At 37.9% G+C, this 21,697-nt stretch overlaps 1 protein-coding gene across 5 annotated transcripts in view; it reads left to right on the forward strand.

The window, feature by feature from the left end:
• The first annotated feature begins 825 nt into the window (after window positions 1-825).
• The window catches only part of LOC116726691 (disks large homolog 5-like), a 32,800-nt gene continuing 11,928 nt past the window's right edge, over window positions 826-21,697 (forward strand). For 2 of the 5 annotated variants that reach the window (XM_032573516.1, XM_032573520.1), the window contains exons 1-19: window positions 826-1,499; window positions 8,507-8,593; window positions 9,231-9,399; window positions 10,282-10,425; window positions 11,827-11,998; window positions 13,575-13,831; window positions 14,016-14,328; window positions 14,995-15,225; window positions 16,284-16,468; window positions 16,567-16,692; window positions 16,849-16,981; window positions 17,108-17,232; window positions 17,345-17,520; window positions 17,993-18,096; window positions 18,490-18,582; window positions 18,797-19,738; window positions 20,414-20,528; window positions 20,671-20,806; window positions 21,047-21,168. In XM_032573516.1, coding sequence (XP_032429407.1) covers window positions 1,220-1,499; window positions 8,507-8,593; window positions 9,231-9,399; window positions 10,282-10,425; window positions 11,827-11,998; window positions 13,575-13,831; window positions 14,016-14,328; window positions 14,995-15,225; window positions 16,284-16,468; window positions 16,567-16,692; window positions 16,849-16,981; window positions 17,108-17,232; window positions 17,345-17,520; window positions 17,993-18,096; window positions 18,490-18,582; window positions 18,797-19,738; window positions 20,414-20,528; window positions 20,671-20,806; window positions 21,047-21,168 — 3,910 coding nt within the window. In that variant the 5' untranslated portion in view covers window positions 826-1,219. The remainder of the gene's footprint in view (window positions 1,500-8,506; window positions 8,594-9,230; window positions 9,400-10,281; window positions 10,426-11,826; window positions 11,999-13,574; window positions 13,832-14,015; window positions 14,329-14,994; window positions 15,226-16,283; window positions 16,469-16,566; window positions 16,693-16,848; window positions 16,982-17,107; window positions 17,233-17,344; window positions 17,521-17,992; window positions 18,097-18,489; window positions 18,583-18,796; window positions 19,739-20,413; window positions 20,529-20,670; window positions 20,807-21,046; window positions 21,169-21,697) is intronic. The other 3 variants (XM_032573517.1, XM_032573521.1, XM_032573518.1) reach the window with 2 other exon arrangements.

Raw genomic sequence — 21,697 nt, forward strand, 5'->3', positions numbered from 1 at the left:
TATTATTATAAGAAATTTGGTTTGTCCTGACAAAGATAAAAAAAAAATAGAATTTCCACTGTTGGTTTCATGAGAACATCAACAAATATCAATACATTTGAAAATCTAATTAAATGTGTGCACAGATTAGTGATTAAAATTTTCCAAGCCTATTTTAAAATTGGTATGTTTTTAAAAGTGACATGCATTTAGAGCTGGACATGTTGCCTAAAAAGACCACAAAGAAATGGTAAATACTTATTTCTATATTAACATTTTTATCATTATCCGAATAAATATCACTAAATATTATGACAAAATTTCAAGTCCACATCTCTAATCCTTATTCTCAATGTGATTTAGCTTTGACTAACCCATACCAAAACACACGGACATCATGCCTCTGCTAAAGAAATGCATTCCCAGAGCATGATGCTGACACTACTGTGGAGACAATGTCGGAAAACTAAACACCTTGATGTGTTAGTTTTCGGTCATTCAAAGCCTCTATTTTGTTCAGTGTGGTGTTACTACTTTTTTCTTCCACTAACCAATTGGACGTTGTTTTGCGACGGTCTATCACGGTCTAAGAAATCACACTGGAGTTGTGTGGTGTCACAGAAAAAAAGAAGAAAAAAAGTTTGAGGGTGTGAATACTTTTGCATGACAATGTTAATAAATACTTAATCCATACAACGTTGCCGATACATTTATTTTTACTATAAAATCTGTGATAACAGAGGCGGGAAGCCAGGTGTTCTTAAGAACTAAGCTCCGCCCATATTTACCTTAAATGTCCATGACTCAGAAATATGATTGGTTGCAGAATCGATGCGGTTACTTGTAGGGTGAGACATGGCGGAGTTTGTAGTCACAGACAGGGCTGTAAGAGAGTTTTTACAGTTTCCAAAATGCTGAAAGAACTCAAATTCTGGCTTAGTTTCCCTTCGTAGCACGTCACAGTCCAGCTTGAAGTAGCAGAGGTTTATTTATTTTTCTCTCGAGAAGGACGGAGCGTCGGGCGTCGGGTGGGGAGAGAAAAAAAATGTGTTGTCATCTTTGCTCAGTCAACAGCCTCAGGCAACAAATATGGCTTCTTCTTGTGTATCCTTCATTTCGGGTTGAAAACCGCCCCGAGTGGGTCGAGCGGGACAGTTTTCAGTAGCTTGCCCGAAGTGAGGTCGACTAACACGGAGAGAGACTTCGAAGCGGGGACAAGCAGGAGGAGGGGGGAAGGAAGATGGAGCTTCAACATAAAGAGTTGCTGGAGAAATGCTACCAGAACTTAGTGGAGTCCATAACAGACGCGGACCGAGTCGTGGACGTTTTGTCTCGCCGTGGGGCCCTCAGTCAGTCAGAGCTGATGGAGCTGGGACACCACTGCGTCTCCGGTTCTGAGAAAGTGGACCTTCTCCTGAAGATACTGATGAGCAAGGACCGGGACTGCTTCGCGGAGTTCTGCACGGCTCTAGAGGCGACTCACCCTCACCTGCACTCCCTGCTGCTGGATGGCACCACTGGTAAGCCACACTCATAACGCTTATGTATTGTTTAATTACCAGAAAGAGCTAAGCTGCTCCATAAAATAAAATTAACGCAAAAACAATTTCGAAACTCTTCTTGGAATAGTAAAACAGACTTATTGACAACTTGACAAAGGGCACAACTTTCCCTTTGGGCCGTCATGTGATTTATACACACACTATTATGCGTGTCGCATTTGTTATGTCACTAAAAGCACCCCCAGCCAGCCTTTTTGTGAAAGCTACTTAATGGACCTAAAAGAAATGGATTCAAACAATCAATAAAGTGGCATGACTGGCTCAATTGTGTGTGTGTGACAAAATCAATTACCCCAATGTCAAAGTCAAATGAATGAGCTAAGAATTAAATGTGTGTAAGAATGGAGAACACCAGCTGGATTTGTTCTGCTGCAACACAGACTTGCATTGTTACATAAACTGTGGTTGGCTGATTAAATGCAATAAATGAGTGGTCTGTGTTTCACACAACAATGGCTTGCAAAATTAACCATAACACTTGAACTTTTCCACTTTTTGTCACGTTACACAAACTTAATTTTATTTTAATTAAAAAAAAATCCAATGGAAGCTTTGTAAGGGACACGACACATGCAAGAGAAGGTACTCTCATCAGATGAGAACTTTATAGTCTGACATGCAAATATGAATAAATTCAGAAGCTATGAATGCCTTTGACTTCATGGGCACTTTATCTGGTCTAAAATTGGTCGAACTGCATAAAGAAATGTCATTTGTTAACGACATGAGAAATGCCATGGTTTATGCTTTAATTTAAACAAAATAATACTTTAACACTTAGCTTGTGGGACTTAAACCTTTATCACTGAATATTCTCGATAAGCAGTTAGCAGGAATAGAAATGCCCTGAGACGCATTGGGCAGATTTTTGGTCCATATTTATTTTTGCGCCGATCCCATTTAAGCTGAATACAATACCTTTCTAAGTACCATAAATCACAACTTCCAGAATACATATATTTTTTTTCATCTAGTGGTGATAATAGAAATTTCACTGTTTTGACAAAGTGAGTATGTTGAATATTGAAAAAAAAGAAAAGATTTTTCACAAATAGTCACAGAGTTCTCTCGCTATATATCAGTGGAAATCTACAAATACAGTAAAAACTCAAATGTTGTGGTACAGCAGTTTCTGTACAAATGAAACGCAGCCAAAAATAATAAAAGTTTACTTCATTTACACCTTTCCAACTTTATTCACAGTAATCAGAAAGGAAAAGGGGAAGACATACTGCAAAGCCTACCATCGATTGTTTTAGGTCAAGCATAAAATCATCCAATTTCAATCAGCCAACTGTCTCGCTGCATCTCTAGTATATTACTCCCTTTTTCCTCAGATATTCAGAAAGATTTTAATGATGTAAAATCTCATTTTCACATCATTAACACATCACTATTCTGCGACCCACTGTCTTTAAAAGTTCTCTTTCTCTCACTCCACAATGACTATTTATGAAGGTCTTTCTCCTTGAAATGTAAATTCTTACGTTTCGAAAATACCTCTACATCTGTGAATTCTGTAAGCTAAATAGACTTTGATTTATCTCATGTTCTTGGTGTATTCAGCAACATAATTCACATTGGTACATGTTCCTTGCTCAGCAGTCTTCCTCACTGCATCTTTACAGGCCAGAAGATTTAGTATTTCCACTGCTAGATGCTCAGTTCAGCCTTAACCATTGTATCATGCCTGGAGAACTCAGTAAGGTGTTAAATAATGTATTCATTGTGTAATTACACATCTATCTAGTTTTTTTTCATGTGCATGCATGCTTTGTTAATTTGCCATGTGATAAAATATGTCTGTGCAGTGATGCGTTGTGGGATCGTTGAGGGATCCCACAACGCATCACAGCTCAAGAGAGCACATGCTGTAATGTGCATCTTCCTGTTGGTAGACACAAAGGCTGCAAATGTGCTAAGGTAACCTTTATTACTGGGCAGACAGGTTCCTCCACTGCACAGCTTAAACATGGGCCTTTCCTTTGGAAGCCCAAAGCCTGTTACTGTTGGTGTATCTAAAACATTTAAATGTGTATGAGTCGCAAAAAAACCCCCAAAAATTAATGAATGTGGACAGGTTTACTGGTGAACTCTGGGTCATTCTCAAATATCAACTCTGAAATGTTTACTGTGGTAGAAAAAGTCCCTAAAATTGAAATATGATTCATATAACACCATTTTTTTGAAGCCCTATGTGTATTTAATAAACTAAGATAGTTGCTGCTTTTATATAACCATTGCTCTAGGGCTTGACAGGAGAACCCTTTTTGTTTATGTATTGTTTCTCCCTTTTCATCAGGAACAATAATATGATGGCAGCAGATTATCAGGGTGTGTATCATGGGTCGGGTATTATCTTGGTTTCAAACTACAAAAGAAAAACTTGGGATTATTTTCAACAGCAAAATCTTTTTAGTTTCTGTATTTTGTTTGTGATATCACTAGTACTGATATTTCCTTACAACTTTGTTGAAACCATATATTATGTTAAGATGGTGAGTCTTTAAATTTACAGTAATTTTTAAAATATTTAGCTAACTAAAATTACAATATTGAAGATTTGATTTATTTGGAGTATCTCATTGTACAAATATACTTTTTTTTTGCTAAGCAAAATGTGGACCTCATCCAAATTTTGCTTCTTTACAACTACGTTCTTCAATTAATTTTATTGGGATTTTTATGATTGAAAAGACTTTTATGTTAGTTTATTAATCAATGATCTGCTGCCGTCCTTGTATCAATCTTCCAGACCACATCTCTCGTAGTTCAAGTCTACTCTGCATCAGAATCAGAACCAAACATGGAGAAGCAGTCTCAGTTTTTACCCTCCTCTAATCTGGAAACAAGTTCCAGAAAATTGCAAAAATGCTGAAATTCTGAGTTGTCTTCGATTAATATTACTGGAACAGCATTAAGTCTGTGTTCCAACTTTTCATCACGTTCCTTTACTTAGCCTCTGCACTTGCATTAATGTTATGTTTTCATTATGTAAATCATTTTGAATTCCAAGTGATTGGGAGACAGGAACACCTGCTTGTACGCCTAAATTTCTCCAGTAAATTAAAATTATTTCTGTTCTTTTCTTTGACCAAAAATGAAGCCTAAACATTTAGAAGTGCTTGTATACATCAATAATATTCAGTGTTATGCATATATATTTTTGCCATTTTATCTGTGTAATGGAATTCAATTTAAATTTGTTCAGATAATGTCAAAGTAATGAAAATTCAATAAATAACTGTTCCCTCCAACTAGTGAGTCCAGGGTTTACTGCCCCCAGAAGTTGCTGAGGAAAATAACTCATGTTTATGTGAAAAGAAAAAAAAATTAGATTCTACAAAGCAAATGGCAAAAACTGGTGTTTCTAATTGCTGCTTCAATTGAAAGTAGTTCTGAAGCAATGTAAGATATTTGGTGTAAAAAAAAAAAAAAAAAAATCACCTGACTCTTCTGCCTAACCCTACCTCTCAATAATTAATTAGATTTTTTTTTGTTCCTCCTTTTCAGCATTTGGTCATCAATAATTTCTCTTTGCAAAAATCAGAATTGTGTGTTGAATGGGGGAGTGCACGTCACTTTATAAATTTAACAGCAGCGCTTTCGCGAACCAGTTCACTGTAAGGTTTGCTTTATTTACTTACCGTATATTGCAAGGAAAATTTTTATGCTGCCGTTTAATCAGTGACTAATAAATGACCAGAAACACGTGTCCATTATTACTAACCTTTTGTTTAATGCAAAATAGTTTCCCTCTAGACAGATTGCTTTTGATTTCTCAGAAGAATAAATGAGTTTTTTGGGGTTTTATGTTTGGGCACAAGTACTTGTGATTTTTAGAAAATATGAAACGCAAAGTCTAACCTTTGCAAAAATAATTTAAACTTTTCTGTAATATAATGGTTCATTAGGCTTTGGATGTTGAATTCTTTTAAATGAGTGTTTTTTTTTGTTTGTGTTCAACCCCCGAAAACTACAAGAATTCTACAGAGCCATGTTTGGCCTGGGTGATCGCGCAGTCCATATTTTGTGTGCATAGTGTTTTGCTTTTGAAAGTTTGAACAATTTCTATTCAGGAACTGTTCATTCAATCAAAAAATGCACAAGTTTCTGGATGTCCAAAAATCTCTGAAAACCATGTATAATTTTTGTACGACTTCACAATTATGTGCTTCCTTGTGTTGGTCTATTACATAAGACCCCAAGGATCAGCTGTATATTTTGTGGTTGCAATGTGACAAAATGTGGAAAAATTTAAGGGTCATGGGTAATTTTGTAAGATACTGTATGTGTTAATATTATAGGTTATAGTTGGATGTTTTGGGAAGAAAAATCATTTTCTCAAAATGGTAAAGTACATACTTGCCACATATAACAAGAAAGCATTTTAGTTTAAAATACTTTCAGAAAGCCTAGAAAACCCTTTCTCCAAACCACTTTTAAAAAACCTGGTTAGGAGAACAAAATAAACGAATCACTAAGCAACTAAACCTTAATAAAGCAGCTAAGTGACGAGTATTGGACTACAGTGTGTTCAAAGTCATAAGACTACCACAGTTCAAACACAGCACACCTTGTCAAAGTCATGGGAAACTCGAGCTGGAGCTAGAACAAAAAGAGCTTGATCTATGGGATGGTACGATTCCTGAGGCACATCAGTCTTTTCTTTTCTTTTTTTTTGTCATTTGCTGGGACAAAAAACAAGAGTGAAGCATGTTAGCTTGGCTCCATGTAGTCTCTGCTCATAGTATCCCTTAGTTAGAGGGAACCCAGCCAGGCGGGGATTTATTTGGAGTACTGGGACTTGGGTAAATAGAATCGTTTGTCATGGTCCTGGCTGCCCCAGATCTACACTGGACTGCTTCACATCATGGATGGAAGATGCTGATTTAACCAAACTATAAGCTGTTCATTCGTCCGCCAAGTAAGACGTCAGTAAATGTGCAGTGCTGGTTGTTTGATCAAGGCCAGCCTTCTAAACCAAATTTCCAGCTCTCTGTAGCACTTTATTAGAATTTATTTGATCTGTAGTTTGTTGGAAAGAGTTTAACAGACTTTGCATTATTGAACCAGTTTAAATCATATATATATATTTTTTTTATTTGGACCTAATGACAAATCTTTTGGGTTAATGAAAGCTGTATATCCCAGTGTTTTTAAAGTATACATAAACATATCAGTCTGATATGTTACCAAAACCCATGTAAATTATGATTTATTTACCTCTTCATTTGAGATAATAATTGCACTTTTTTAAAGAAGAGATTAATATTTTTTTTCAGGATTAAAAAGAAGATGGAGGAGCTGTAGAACTTATGAAAGAGTAGTATGAACCAATAATTAAAAATCAAATCTACCAGTAGCAACTTTTTACTAAGTACCCATGTTTTTTTATTGCTAAAAAGTAATGCATTTCACACACTTGCTGAGAGAGGGATAGGCAGAAAATGAGTGGCATAAACTCTAAGTGTGAATATTGATTATGAACCTAATGGTTATTGCTAACCTGTCAGATTCTCAAAAACAAAAAGAGGTTATTGTATGGCATAATTAGTAATTTTCACTTTAGACCAGGGGAGAAATAAAAAAAAAAATAAAAAAAGGTTTATAGATCTACCAAAATAACCCATCAGTATTCAACACCAGAACCACCAGTGAAGAAAGAATTTGTGGTCTGGAGGCGGACTGTTGGCTTACTAAAATGATGAACTCAACCACACCAGGTCTGCAGATGCCACGCTCCAGCAGCTTGACTTGGGCAACAGGCAAATCTTCACAAAAACTTGTGAAAAAAAAAGAAATTAAAAAAAACTTTTTAAAAATTTTCTTCAACCCAGACTGGAAAGCTGTTTTTTCTGGCTCCTTTCATTGGGTGTTTTTGTGGTTTCTCACTCTGGATCAGGAACTGCAAGTGCTCTTTGGTTCTGTCTTCATCAAACCTTCCCTCACTTGAAAGCCTTTTTTAATACCAAACAGCAGTTGGGAAAGTTATGAAAACCTTGATTGTTTTTAGAGACTATTTTGTATTTTTTTTTATTGATTCTCCTACAGTTAAATTGAGCTTATTTTGGCAAAATCCATATAATCCTACTTTTCACCTTAAGTGGGCAGGAGAGCAAAGAGTCTTTGTACGTGGAGTAATTGGTCAGATGTTATATTTCAAGTGCCATGCATTCAGACTCTTGAAACCAATAATATATGTAGCATATAGGATAGACTTTGACTGATCTTGATGTCTACACCTAATGCACATTTTTAGAGATCTATATAGCATATAGCTCACAAAAAAAGCAAAATTGTCACCCAATTAATATGATTGCAATAGTATCAGAATTACATGTATGTTTTTTTTTTTTTCCACATACGGTCCTTTAATGATGAATTACAACTGCACTGCTTGATTAGAATTTCTTGACCTGTTGCATAAAAATTCTAGATGCAATTCGTCTAATCAAAGGATTGAGAAAATTAGCAAGTGAATTACCAATAACTGGAAATAAACTGCATTTTATAGTCAACCTGATTCTGTTCCGTCATTACTCTCTCATCAGGTAGTCAAATTTCATGGTCTTCTTTATAATGTTAAGTGTTCTTTCATTACAGTTAATTATAAATCACTGTACTCTGTAAAGGGGCTTTTACATAGAGGATGGTGTGTTGTTGTCAGAGGAGATAAAAGAAGAAGCTCGAAGACTGCAGCCTCTTTGGGGCCCTGGCGAGTCTGTATTCAAAGTTCCTGCCCAACTGATAATTGGCTACACTCTGTAAGCCCACAGGCTTGTCATCCAAAGTTGGGGAAAGTCCCAGCTTTTATTCCTCCAGCTGGACTTCTTTTTTCCCACTAAAGGTTCTTGATTGTAACTCGAGCTGTGGAGCCTTGATGTGCCACACAATGCCGGAGATAATCATCGACCCATAATGCAGCCATGGCTCTAACTTTAATGTTTTTGTTCGTCCCACAGGGTCTACTTACAGCGTTCTGTCCACCATGCCATCAGACTCGGAGAGCAGCAGCTCGCTCAGCAGCTTGGGTGAGTGTGGCACCCCTGGTGAGTTACACATTTAACATGTATAAAGATTTGTGAAACAAAACATTTTCTACCCTCCCTAGATAAAAGCAGTCTGTTCTGAGGAGCCAACCACAGTTTTATAAATAACACTGTGACTGGTTGTTTGCTATTTAGACTGTGAGCACATGCAAGTGATTAGACAGATGTGAGAACGATTTAGAAACACTCTAGTACCATGCACACACACAGACACGCAGAGTTGGTTCATTTGATCATTCTCCCAGGGACAGAGGATTTGAGCAGCATATGCTGTGGAAAAAACCCAAATCTGCGCTGTAACAACTGTGTTGGAAATCAATCAATCAAAATGTGCAATACCTATTGCAGCATTCAAAAGTGAAATTATAATTTTAAAGTTGTATTTTTTTCACACTTCATATAAATAATTACATTTGAGATTGTATGCGCTTTGCAAATGAACACAATGACAAATACTCTTTATTTTTAGAGATGTGTCCTGTGACCTGACCAAAATCTGCCTTTTTTTCCGCTTCTTTTTCATTCTAATTTTCAATTGAAATAGTTACGTAAACAGTTTTATCTTATAGGATGAACTGCTCCATCTTTTGCAGTTTGTGGATGGCTTTTACCCTCAGTAACATGCTGACTCCTGCAGGTACCTCTGGTCAAGCCTCTTCCCCTCTTCCTGCCCATGTCGACGTCCATCAGACAAGTGAAAAGATGGAGACGGTGCTGTTCCAGCTGAGACAAGTGACTCGTGAGAGGGATGAACTGCTCAAACGTGTGGCCCTCCCTACAGCTGGAAACTCTATTGATGAATGCAGGTATATGTAAACAATGTAATGCTGATACTTTTGACAAGATGGATAGTTGCAAGAATTCTGTTGGAAAATGACTGGCCTATGGAAACATGAAGTGCTCTAAAATTTCCAGGGAGACTCCACGACTGACTTTGATAAAACTCATTATTTCTGTTGATGGGTTACATCAGTGTGCATCAGAATGCAGACACGACACTTTGCAAAAAGAATTAGCCTCATGTGATTGACAAATGTAAAAGTTAAACATGACCAGGCAAGACAAGCTAATTTGTTTAGCATATTTCAGCAACTAGGCAATTCGAAGTATTTTAGAAGATGCAAACATAAAACAATCATTACAGTGGCAAAATAAAGTAAAGTAATACAAATATGGAATCTTTGTAATGAGTTTTACTTTATTTTTAACTTGAGACACATCTGTAATTTGAAAAGTTGCTACAGGATGGACCCTACACCTTCCGAGGCCTGTTGATATCCATACAGTATATTAAATAGTTTAACCCCAAGACCTCAGTGGTACACCACATCTTCTCAAATGGCTGCTTGTTATTGAAAAACCTTTTAAAAAACCTACCCTTCTCTTCCCATACTGTAACAAGTTGTTGATATTTAATGATTTTTGGTGTGAAATGGTTTTTTTTTAATATCTAGAGAATTTGTAATTTCCTTTATGAGATCTGTTGATGCTAATGTTGTAGCCAGTTTATTCTAAATGCATAAGTGTTCAAATGTGCTTTGTTTGTGTAACTACATTTTTCTTTCTTTCTGTTCCTGTCGGCAGAAATTTTGATTGTTGTGATTGCTCTCTTACTCACATGTGATTTTCTTCAACCTAACTGGGATTTTGTCACTATTTTGCTTCCACCTTTACCCTTTGTTAAACAGACTAAACTCAAGATCAGGCCATGACTATGAGCGTCTAAAGCTGCAGTGCATGAAGGCAATGGCGGACCTGCAGTCCCTGCAGAACCAGCACAGCACCACTCTGAAGAGGTGCGAGGAGGCTGTCAAGAAGGCAGACTTTTATCGGTAAGTGGAAAATTTGCTATATGGGATGTTTTTTGTACATTTTTTAACAGCCAGTTCTCTTTTGCTGTATGTACTCATTCTCATCCCAGCAGATTAGTTAGACAGGTTTTAGTCTTCTTTTTGTAAGTCTATATCACCAGATTCAGAGAGTAGGTTAAAATCAGAGTTGCATCCCTTGCTCATGCCCGTTTGACCTCTGTATTCATTAATAAAACACTTTTCATGGCTGAGCATCTGTGCCATGTGGATAAAGCTGCAAACGGAGTGTTTATGGGTCTGTGGAATAAGCTGTCCGGAGTAGACGTGGTGGAAAGGCTGGTCCATTTGTGTGATTTAGTGATGCCATACTCTTCCCCCAAACTGTGTGCAACCAACATCTGCCCCCCAATGCAAACGAACAGATGAAGGATTATTGCCGTGTTTAAGCCGCTCCTTCTGGGCCTGTTTTGCTCTTGACAGAAAGTATTTATTTATTGCTGTTTGGTCTGTCCCTGCATTTATCCATGAAGCACCAGGTCAATAGGAAATCCCATTCATACCTGATGGTGAACTGTAATTATATCAGTAGGTCATGTTGAGTATGTACAAGCATTAGTAATTAATTATTATTTGTATATTTTTCTGTGATATAATTAGTATTTTTGTGGCTATGGGCTAAAGAGGTTAAACATGACTATTCTCATGTTTATACTAACAACAACAAAAAGAACATTGCAAGACTATTTTAAGTTGTACTTTTAGCATTTTATTCAGCAACACCTGCTATCATGCTAAAGGAGTGATGATGTTTTTCTTTTTGTTTTATTTTGTTATATTTGCATAATGCATTTAATGAAGAAAATCGAGTGGGGAATGATCAAAGTACAGCAACTTCTCCGCATAGAAAAATAGTTCAACTCAGCCAAATTAGATAGTTTTAAGTCTAAACTTGTTATCTGATCCCTTGGAGTATTTAATTAGACTGACATAATTCCTTTAAAACAGTCATGTGTATAAGTTCATTTCATATACAGTAGAGAAAAGAGCTGCATTATTCTGCTTGTGCTTCAGCATAAAGAAATTTGGAACTAGAGACAAAATGGGCCACATTAACACAGATATTCTGAGAAACAATTTTTTTCCACTGCATTTGCAACTCCCAAGTCTACAAAATTTTCCCACCTAACCTTTGGATTTTTGCAGCTCCTCCAGATTTGACAGTTTGGCCTCTTGGCTGCATCTGATAAATGCTCCCCCTTCTAAAACACACTAACTTCAAGAAAAATATCTCTGTTCAAAGCCATTCCCTTCAGAATCAAGTTTTTGGATGTTTTTTTTTTTGCAACTGTGAATTCTAATGTGTTGTTAGAAAAGGCTTCCTCAAGCTCAGTACTTTTCTAGTATTGCTAATATTCTTTGCAGACGTCTGGCGAGTGACCACGACCAGCTAAAAGAAGAGCTAGAGGCTGTGAGGCAACACAACATCCAGCTGGTTAGAGAGCACAACCATGTGAAGCAGACCTGTGAGGAGCTCAGGAGGCTGCATGAGGAAGACCAGAGGGAGGTGGCTGATATGAGGCTTCTGCACCAGCAGGTAGTTCAGCATTTCTACTTTTACACACAAAAAGCATGGATGGAATACAAACCAGGTGCACTTTCAGAGCATATTGTTGCATTCCATTCCATCTCTGGATGTCCTTGACATGTGATTAGCTGGATCTAGACATTTGAAACGGAATGGAATTGAAATTCTGTCTTTCAGGTCATTACCTCCAAGGAGAAAACATTGTTTAGACAAATGGGGTCAGACAGTCCTGGTCTTCCCTTATTTCCATCGACCAAACAATTGCTAGAAATTAAAGAAATGACTTGAGATGTGTCTTTCTATTTATTGTTATTTTACTTGACATTTGGTGCAATTAACCTCATTGCAGTGTAAAAGTTGTATCATTAAATCTTTGCAATCTCTTGCATAACTACAGGGAATGTTTTAGAGCAATGTTTGATTGTAATAGCATTTCTTGTTCTCCCCAGAGCTGATGTCTTTATAGGGCAAACTTTGATCTCAGTCAAATGAGGAAGCAAATTAGCTTAGTGAGGTGACCTTTGTTGTTGACATTTTAGATGTTGATCACCAACTGTTTAAAGTTCTTCCATTCAAATGTTGTTTGTCTTGAATATTTTTAAGGAAAATAAGTCTAATTGGTCAGTGTATAATTTGACAAACTGGTTAAAGGTCTGGGCTGTTTAGAGACTTTTGTATTGAGGGTAGGATTTGTTTTTAGGTTTTGTCAATTTGCTGCATTCAAGGTAAAATGTTTTTCATTTAACCCACGGGCTTTATTACATGTCAAGTTTACGATATGGTAGTACTTGAACAAAAAGGAACAAAGGTCATATGAAATGGAGGACGGTGCAAAAAGATATATTCCGTGTAAACTTTTTTCACATTTTGTCACGTTACAACTGTAAACTTCAATGCAATTTATTGGAATTTTATTTAATAGACAACAACACAAAGTAGTGACATGGAAGGAAAATTATGAATGGTTTGTGTGGTGTGATTTTTGAATATGTAACCAAGTAGTAAGTGGACCAGTAAATATCGATGCGTAATTTAATCTCCGTATGAATGAAGGCCTGGGAGGTTTGTTAGAAAAGAAACAGATAAGTCGTCTGACTAAAAGAAAGTTTTAGGAATTCCTGTTTGCAGTTTGCCATAAGCCATGTAGGGGACACAGAAATATGGATTGTGCAAAGAGGTATGGGGAAAAATTACAGTCTCCTAGTGTGTTTTAGACTTGTAGAGTCTCCAGAAAATTTGCCACTGTAATTGCAGCAAAAGGTAGTTCTGCAAAGGGCAGAACACAAAATGCACACCACATTTTTAAGTACACACTACTTCGTGTTGATCTGTCTCATAAAGTCCCAATAAAATGCATTGAATTTTGCAGTAGTAATGTGAGAAAATGTGAATAAAAATAAAGCAATATGAATATACCACTTCTATTTCCATTTCCTTTTTTGTGCATAGACATATTAAAATTAGTGTAAGACTTGACCAACAATAATGAGATCTACATTTTATTAAACATGGTGAAATCTACTTTGCAAAAAAAAAAAAAGCACTTAATACTTTTAGAAAAGAAAGTATTATTTCCAAACTGCAGGTGATGAGAGAAGGATCATCTGATGTCCTGAACAAGCTGTACGAAACAACTGTGGACAAACTGGAGGCAATGAAAAGCGAATACGAAACTTTGAGGAAGCGCTACAATGAGAAGACGGCCAGTCATAATGCCGACCTGAGCCGTTTGGATCAATTTGAGGAGGAGAATCATCGTTTGCAGAAGACCCTGGACATCCTGTCGAAACAGAGGGACGCTGCTATCCACTACCAGCAGCAGTTTTCCGCATCTGTTCAGAGGTAAAGTTGCACAAGTTGGGCACCACAAATCAACTGAAAACATGATTTTAGAAAAAGTGACTAATGGCTGTTTCAAATAATTATGCTGCAAGCATAGTGCTTGACTTCAGTTCCTGAATGGAGTTCTGCACTCTACTAGTTGTAAAATAAAGATAAATAGCCGTAAAATCCTTCTTTGATTCAGGTTCGATAACACCCAACATGAGCTCTCCAAGGCCACAGTCCAGAATCTGGAGCTACAGAGAGAGCTGGAGCGTCTGCAGTCGGAGACGACGCGACTTAAAACCCAGCAGCTGAAGGCCGTAAAGGACTGCGAGAAGTACAAGGAGGAGCGGGACTCTGTAATCAATGAATACCGCCTGATTATGAGTGAGAGGGACCAGGTGATCAAAGAGGTGGACAGGCTCCAGACGGGGCTGGAGGTGGCGGAGGCAAAACTCAAGAACAATTCCTCAGAGAGACGAGTGGCCAACGAGGAGTTGGAGGCTTTACAGCAAGTAAGAGCTGAAATGGGGCATTCCTGCGTAGATTGAAAAAGATTTGTATGTTTTTTTTTTCCTGGTAAAGATAAAAATGCAAAAAAAAATTGTTAGGGGAATTTTTGCGAAGGTCCTTGTCCTTCCTTCATTGCTTGTTCTTCCATCCTTGCTTCCCTGCTTGTTTCCTTTCACTCTTGTGTCTTACATTTTTGCATTTTTTCCTTTATTCCTTGCATTATTTGTTGCTCCCTTCTTTCCTTTTTGTCTTCCTTCTGCCCTTATTTTTTCCCTTCTTTTCTTCTTTCTTTTGTTTTCTATCCTTGTGCCCTATCTCCATTCTTTCTGTCCTTCCTTCCTTGTACTCTTCTTCCATTTCCTGATTGCATTTCTCTTTTCTTCCTTGTTTCATTCCTTCTCCCCCTCTTTGCCCTTCCTTTCCTTTGTTTTTCTTTCCTTCCTAACATCTGTCAGTCCTTCCTTCCCTGTTGTACATTTTCTGGTTTTGCAAGGTTCAGTTTTTATTTAAAGCCCTCCTTGTCTAGAAATATCTTCTATAAATTCTTAGTGAACTTCAGTATTTTTGTGTCATGTGACAGACCAAAAACTCTTTTGACATGAAAAATGAGTAGGAACTGTAAAGTTGGGATAATTGAACATTTCTGCATATGTTTTTGTAACTTGAAGGAGCTAGCTTCAGCACTGGTGGACAGGGACCGAGCTATTTGCGAAAAGAACGAACTGCTGGAGAAATACTGCCATGAGGTAAAGGACAAAACTGAGGCCCAGAAAGAGCTGAACCAGGCCTGCAAGGACATCGAGATGGTGCGTGAGGAAAGGGATGTGGCCCGCAAAGAGAGAACAGAAGCCATCATCCAGAGGGACCAGCTGCTGCGAGAGTATTACCAGGCCAGACAGGTACCCAGAAAGACAGAAGTGATTCATCAGTCCAAACGGTAGGACTGATTTATCCGACTGACAATAATCCTCTTGTCTGAGCTCATATTGTATTCAAAGTAAAGCTGGGCAGTTCCATTGATCTTGTTGAAGTGCATGCATCACCCTTCAGTCTGTTTTCACTAATTGTTGGATTATTTACAGTCTAGCTCAGAGTTCTGCATTAGGAAAATTGCCATTAATTAAAATGTGGAACCTCAACCGTTTGACTTTTTAAGAGCCCAGGAAAACTGCACTGCATGAAAAATGAACAGCACAGTGCAGTCTAATTTAGCAGTTGACTTAATTTATCTTCTCAATACACTTAACAGCCTTTCTACTGGAGATTTATGTAGAAAGAAAAGAGGTTTGCTCCAGCATACTCTGAGTGACCTTTACATTCATTCTGTCTGACAAACCTCATACTGCCCTACTTAATCCAATTTGTGGGTTATTCTGTTCTAAATCAAAAGAGCATGCTTGTTTTTGATTGCAGACCTATGTCTTTAGAATATATGAAAGAAGTGTTTTCTTTTGGAAAAACTCACAAAGGCCTTTAGATTTTCAAAATACTGGAGAAAACCTTTAAGTCAGAGAAATGCCACTTTGTGTAAATACTTTGTAAGTATTTACTTTTGTAAGTATACTTTTTTTGTAAATACTTTGTAAGTATTTACACAAAGTTTTTCCACATTGTTTTACAATTACAAATGTCAATACATTTTAATTAGATTTTTTGTAAGACCAACAAAAAGTAGCATGACATACCAACGTGAATAGTGGGTGGGGAAGGTTGTCTGTTCTTAAAATTGTGTTACAAATAAATTTTAAATGTGTTGATTGGATCAATATTCAGCCCCTCTAAGGCAAAAGTTTGTACAGGTAAATTTTGCTGCAATTACAGTTGAAAGTGGTTTATTGGATGTTTCTTCCAGATTTAGATTTCTTTAGACTGTCGGCAGCACAATTTTTATTTTTATTTTTTTTACACTTGGACATGATGATTATCTGTAGCCTCATGTTTTCATCCTTTGCTCCAGAAACAAGACTCTGCCACTCTGGACATGGAACGGGCCAACAAAGAGATTGAGATTCTTAGGAAGCAGTATGAGGCCATTTCTCAGGAGCTTAAGGAGGCTCTGCAAGAGGCAGAGGTCGCTAAATGTCGACGGGACTGGGCTTTCCAGGAGAGGGACAAGATCGTGGCAGAGAGGGAGAGCATTCGGTAAAGAATCTGTTCAAAATGTAGAGATATATGTTAGTGGAGAGATTTAGATACAAAAATATTCCTTTGTAATATCTGGCATTATCATTGTTTTGCAGGACATTATGCGACAACCTGAGACGAGAGAGAGACAGGGCTGTGAGCGATCTGGCAGATGCTCTTAGAAATCTGGATGATACGAGAAAGCAGAAGAACGATGCTATGCGAGAACTCAAAGAACAAAAGTGTGTCTTTTTTTCCACACCTTTGTTTTCCTCATGATAGATGTGTGTTTTCTGGCTTATTCCAGTCTTCCACTACAAGTTATCTTCTCTGGGAAGCATTTTGGCTACCATACTTTAAAAAACCCAAAAAACAACACATTTCATATTTTGTTTCAGGGAGAAGTTGGAAGACCAGTTGGAGACAGAAGCCAGATATCGCCAGCTAATGGCTCACAGTTCACATGACTCAGCCATAGACACAGACTCCATAGAGTGGGAAACGGAAGTTGTAGAGCTGGAAAAGCACAGGGTGAGAGTTGGCATGTTTTTTTGTTTTGTTTGTTTTTTGGGTTTTTTTTTACGCATTTTGTTAAACAGCAAGTTATTTAAATGCTCAGTAATCAATGAATATTTGAATATTTGTATTTTTTTCTAGGATATGGATTTGAAAGCACTTGGTTTTGATATTGCTGAATGCGTAAATGATCCATATTTACCAGGAGATAGTGGGATATTTGTTTCCAAGGTGGACAAAGGAAGTGTTGCAGAAGGAAGATTAAGGTAAATGTCTGTTTTACCCCTTTAGATTTAGATGATATGTTAAGAACAATTTGATAATATCAAATGAAAGTAAAAACAATCAAAAGTTGATCTGAGATGCTTCACTGTGCAGGGTGAACGACTGGTTGTTGAAAATTAATGATGTGGATCTGACCAATAAGGACAGAAAGCAAGTGATCAAAGCTGTGTTGAGCTGGGAGGGAGTAATCAATATGGTAGTTCGAAGGAGGAAGTCACTTGGAGGACGAGTCATCACCCCAATACAGATTAACCTGGCTGGACACAAAGGTCAGTTTCTTGGTGCAGTTAAACAGTCACCTAAAGTTATAGAGTCGTTTTTGAAATGCTTTGATGAAGTATTTATTTCCCCAGTACTTTTCCAAATTTACTTAATGTTAAAACCACAATCTGTTTTATATAACAGATCAATACCAAATAATGCAAGAGTGGTATTAAAGAATAGGTCAGTTGTGCAGATTGTCATAATCACTGCAGTGGACAAGGAAAACAAGTATTATTGTGCTGCAGGCTGTGTTAATCTGTTTCGGAAGACCCCTATAAAACACATCAAACTTTCAGATTATAATGTAACAAAATTTTGAAAAGTTTGAGTGATATTGGTATTTTTCCAATGCTCTATGGACTGCCGTCACACAGTTATGTTGTTGATTAAATTAAAAACTATTTGACATGTATTATTAGTGTTATTTTTGTCAGGTTAAGCTCTTATGTTGAGTCTTTTCTTTTCTTGCTGTCTCAGACTGTGGAATTGGTTTGGAGAGTGGAGTATTTGTTGCCACATTGGCTGCAGGAAGTCCTGCTACCAGAGACTGTAATCTCGCTGTGGGTGACAGACTGTTGGCTGTAAGTATCCATCCTAAAATGTAAGTTTACTCAACTTAAGAAGCTTTTAACAAGACTCTGTTGGCGATCATTCACTGAGGCTTGTAGTGCCCTCTACTGACCATAAGCACAAACTGCAGTAAGGTCCCAAACCTGTTCTGTCAAAAACTTTTCTTTGCTGGTGTTGCTATTTACTTGTGGTTTTTTTTAAACAAATTAATGGGAAGTCTGGAAACTTTCCAAACTGCAAAAAGGCCAAAAGCAATTTTATGAAGGTAGCAGGTTTATAAAGGTGGAACATTGGTATTTGTCAAAGTTTTCAGTAGCTTAGCATGTTGGTGATCAGAAAACTTAAGATTGTGTTGCAATAAGTTAAGTGTGTATTATTTTACTTTCTTTTTTTACTGCACGCAGATCAATGGAATTGAACTTCATGACAGATCTCTTCCTGAATGTGAGTCTCTGCTGAGGACCTGTGACAACTCTCTCAGTATCTCCCTTATGAAGGTGAATACACTCAACCTTAACAGAAACATAACAGCTGCAAATTAATCACTTCTGATAATGTATTCTTCATGATTGTGAGTAAATGGACCTCAGGTCATTTTTTTGACCATAGGTTTTTTGTAAAACGTGTGTTTTAAACCGAATAAAAAGATTCCCATGTTATGCATTAGTCCAAATTTAAAACATGTAACTGTCTAATTTCCTTCCTCAACAGTTCCTTCCTCAGAGCTCTTCTGGACAGAATTTATTTGAAGGTATGAGAGACTCTGAAAAGACCCTGCGTCTCCAATCCGGTGAGCTCCACCCCAGAGGCTGCAAGAACTCCAAGCACAACTGCTCAACTCAAACGGACATTTGCAACTGCAAGTCGAGCATTAGACAGGAGGAAGTATGTAAAGATACATGCGATTCCCTGGAAAACGGTGGCAACAGCAGCACTCATTCCCATCACAAATCCTTCTCCAACTGCTCCCAGCACTCCTGCTCTTTGTCCATGTCCCACAGTCTGTCAGAGCCTCACCCAGCGTTCAGCTACCAGCGCCAGGAGCTCAGTCCTCGTTCCCTTACATTCACGCCTTTGGTGTCTAACTGCAGCCCTCCTCAGTCGCCTGTGGACAGAGGACAGAGCCCACCAGTGAAGGCCGGTGGAGGAACGTGGCCTAAAGTCATAGTTGGGGCTTCTCTCACTGAGTGCACACAGCTGTCCATCTTCAAAAAACCCAAACAGAGAAAGTCCATCTTTGAAGTAAACGCTTTCAGGAGGCCAGAGACAGCTTCTAAACTGGACTACATGTCGAAGCATTCGCCACAGAGTTCAGCATCTGAAACTTCTCAGACGCCTCCCACCCCGCCCACCAGGAGCGACTCTTTTAGATTTAAGCATCGGCAACAGAATAGCTCTGCGTCTGACTCCACCATCACCACTGGCACGCCACCAGCCTCCCTGGCCCTGGCAGCAAGCCCCCAGGATGAGGGATTTGTGGGAAGCCAGGAATATTACACCAACATACCTGCAGGAAAAAACAAAAAGAACTTCAAGGAAGAGGACGAGAGCCGACGGCGGACCGAAGTGCAGGAAAAGAGGAGGTACAGGCCAAAGTCAGCGCCAGCTCTACGGCGGAACGTGACTCCGTTGCACATTCCTGCTCCCATGCAGGTAACTGATCAAAGCTGTAACAAGTGTATAGATTTTCATACCTAGATAAAACCGATAAATTATTGCTTTAATCTAAGCCCGTGTCCAAACAAAATAAGAAATTGTAGATACAAACGAGGGCTTGTATCAAACAAGATTTATACAATCATATATGTTGAATTTTTTCACCTTGACTCAGGACAGTGACCCAAAACATACAACTGAAGCTATAATGGAAAGGTTTATTTTAATGCATATTCAAGTGTAACTTTTAAATCCAATTGAATTTTCAGACATTTGACTGAGCTTGAGCAATTTTTCAAACAATAGGAAAAGTTCTAAGTGTGCAGTTTTTAGATGTGCAAATCTACTAAAGATATACGCCCAAAAGACTGCAGCTGCAATTGTTCTTGATAGCAATACATATAGAAACCAACAACTACTTGGATTTGTTTGAAAATCATGTATTGTTTCCTCTACATGTCACAGTTATGCCCTGTTCTGTATTGGCCTATCAAATAAACTCTGAATAAAATGCCATATTTGTAAAGTGAGAAAATGTAAAATGGGAAGAGTCGCATGAATGTACTTTGTAAGCCCTTGTTTGTATCTACAATTTCTTATTTTGTTTGGACACGGGCTTAGATTAAAGCAACGATTTATCGGCTTTATTTGCTGTTTGTTTTCTTCTGGCAGACTCAGGTTTCCTCCGATGAGCTCTCTCCAGAGCCAGTGGACTTGTTACGCTTCTCTCCTTTGAGAACAAATCGGTACAGCGTGCCATTTGCCCCCCCAAGCTATTTGACAGCACGTAAGTCATTGGCAGGCACATTCTTAAGTGGTTCTGATTTGCATTTAAACAGGAGCTGGGTAATTTATTTGTGTAGTTGTCTTTATTTTTTCACTGTAAAAAAATTTACAACTGCAGTTGTCCTTTTATTTATTTTTTTTAGACCTTCCACAGCGACGTGCAGCACCATGCCCTGCAATGACTGCTGTGATGAGGAACCCAGTTTACACAGCGTGGAGCCATGAGATCCAGAACTGTCCTCCAGTTCCCAATTCAGGCCTTGATCAACATCCACAAAGGTCATCTCCCAGTCTATTTATCATTTTTAGGGCTGACTTCTGTATTAAACACTTAAAAAAAAAATCTAAATTAATTGAGGCCTAAATGTGTAGTGCTGCATGAAAAAAAAAAAAAAAAACAACCATGTACTCTCTGCCCCAGATCTCACGAACAGATGGCATGAGGCAAATTATATCTTGCTCTGGGTTGAATAATTGACTGCTAGGGGACTTGACATAGGCCTTTTTCTCCATTTTTAGCCCCCAGCAACAGGCTCCTCTCAGTTTGGACCTTGGCCACAAGCGCAATGGACGCTTGAGTGAGACGAGCCACAGCCAACCACCACACAGCACCAAGTCTTTGCCCTCTGGAGCCAGACTGAGTATGTATGCTTGCTTAGCTTTGATCTAATTTGCAGTTGTAAATGTTTTCCAAACATTAAGCGTTAAGTCCTATATTCAGTTAACATTACATTTCCTGTATCAATCCAGACATCAATTGTCTTTCAAAGTAAACAGATGGTTAATTGTTCATTTACAGAGTTTTTACACAGTCTGGAAAACTATGGAAAAAGAAACCGGATTGTGTATAAAATATGTGTTTCAAGACTATTGTCTGACTCTTACCCATCTTAACCAACATCATGTTCTTCCATCAGTCTGTTCATCCACCAGTTCATTTGTCCTTTCACCCATTTTTCTGTCATAGGAATGACAATACAGCCTTAAAGGTTTATATATTGCTGTAACAACAGTGACAATAAAAGTATTTTATCATCCGTTACATAGATTGTCTGACTTCAACTGAACATCTTCAGTGAAGATCATATTATCGCAAATATTATCCTTTTAAACAAAAGAACACCATCCATTTCTAATTCAGACCATCTGTTGATTCATCTATTTGTCACA

Source organism: Xiphophorus hellerii, chromosome 10 (assembly GCF_003331165.1).
Source record: "Xiphophorus hellerii strain 12219 chromosome 10, Xiphophorus_hellerii-4.1, whole genome shotgun sequence".
In the NCBI taxonomy this organism is placed as follows: Eukaryota; Metazoa; Chordata; class Actinopteri; order Cyprinodontiformes; family Poeciliidae; genus Xiphophorus; species Xiphophorus hellerii.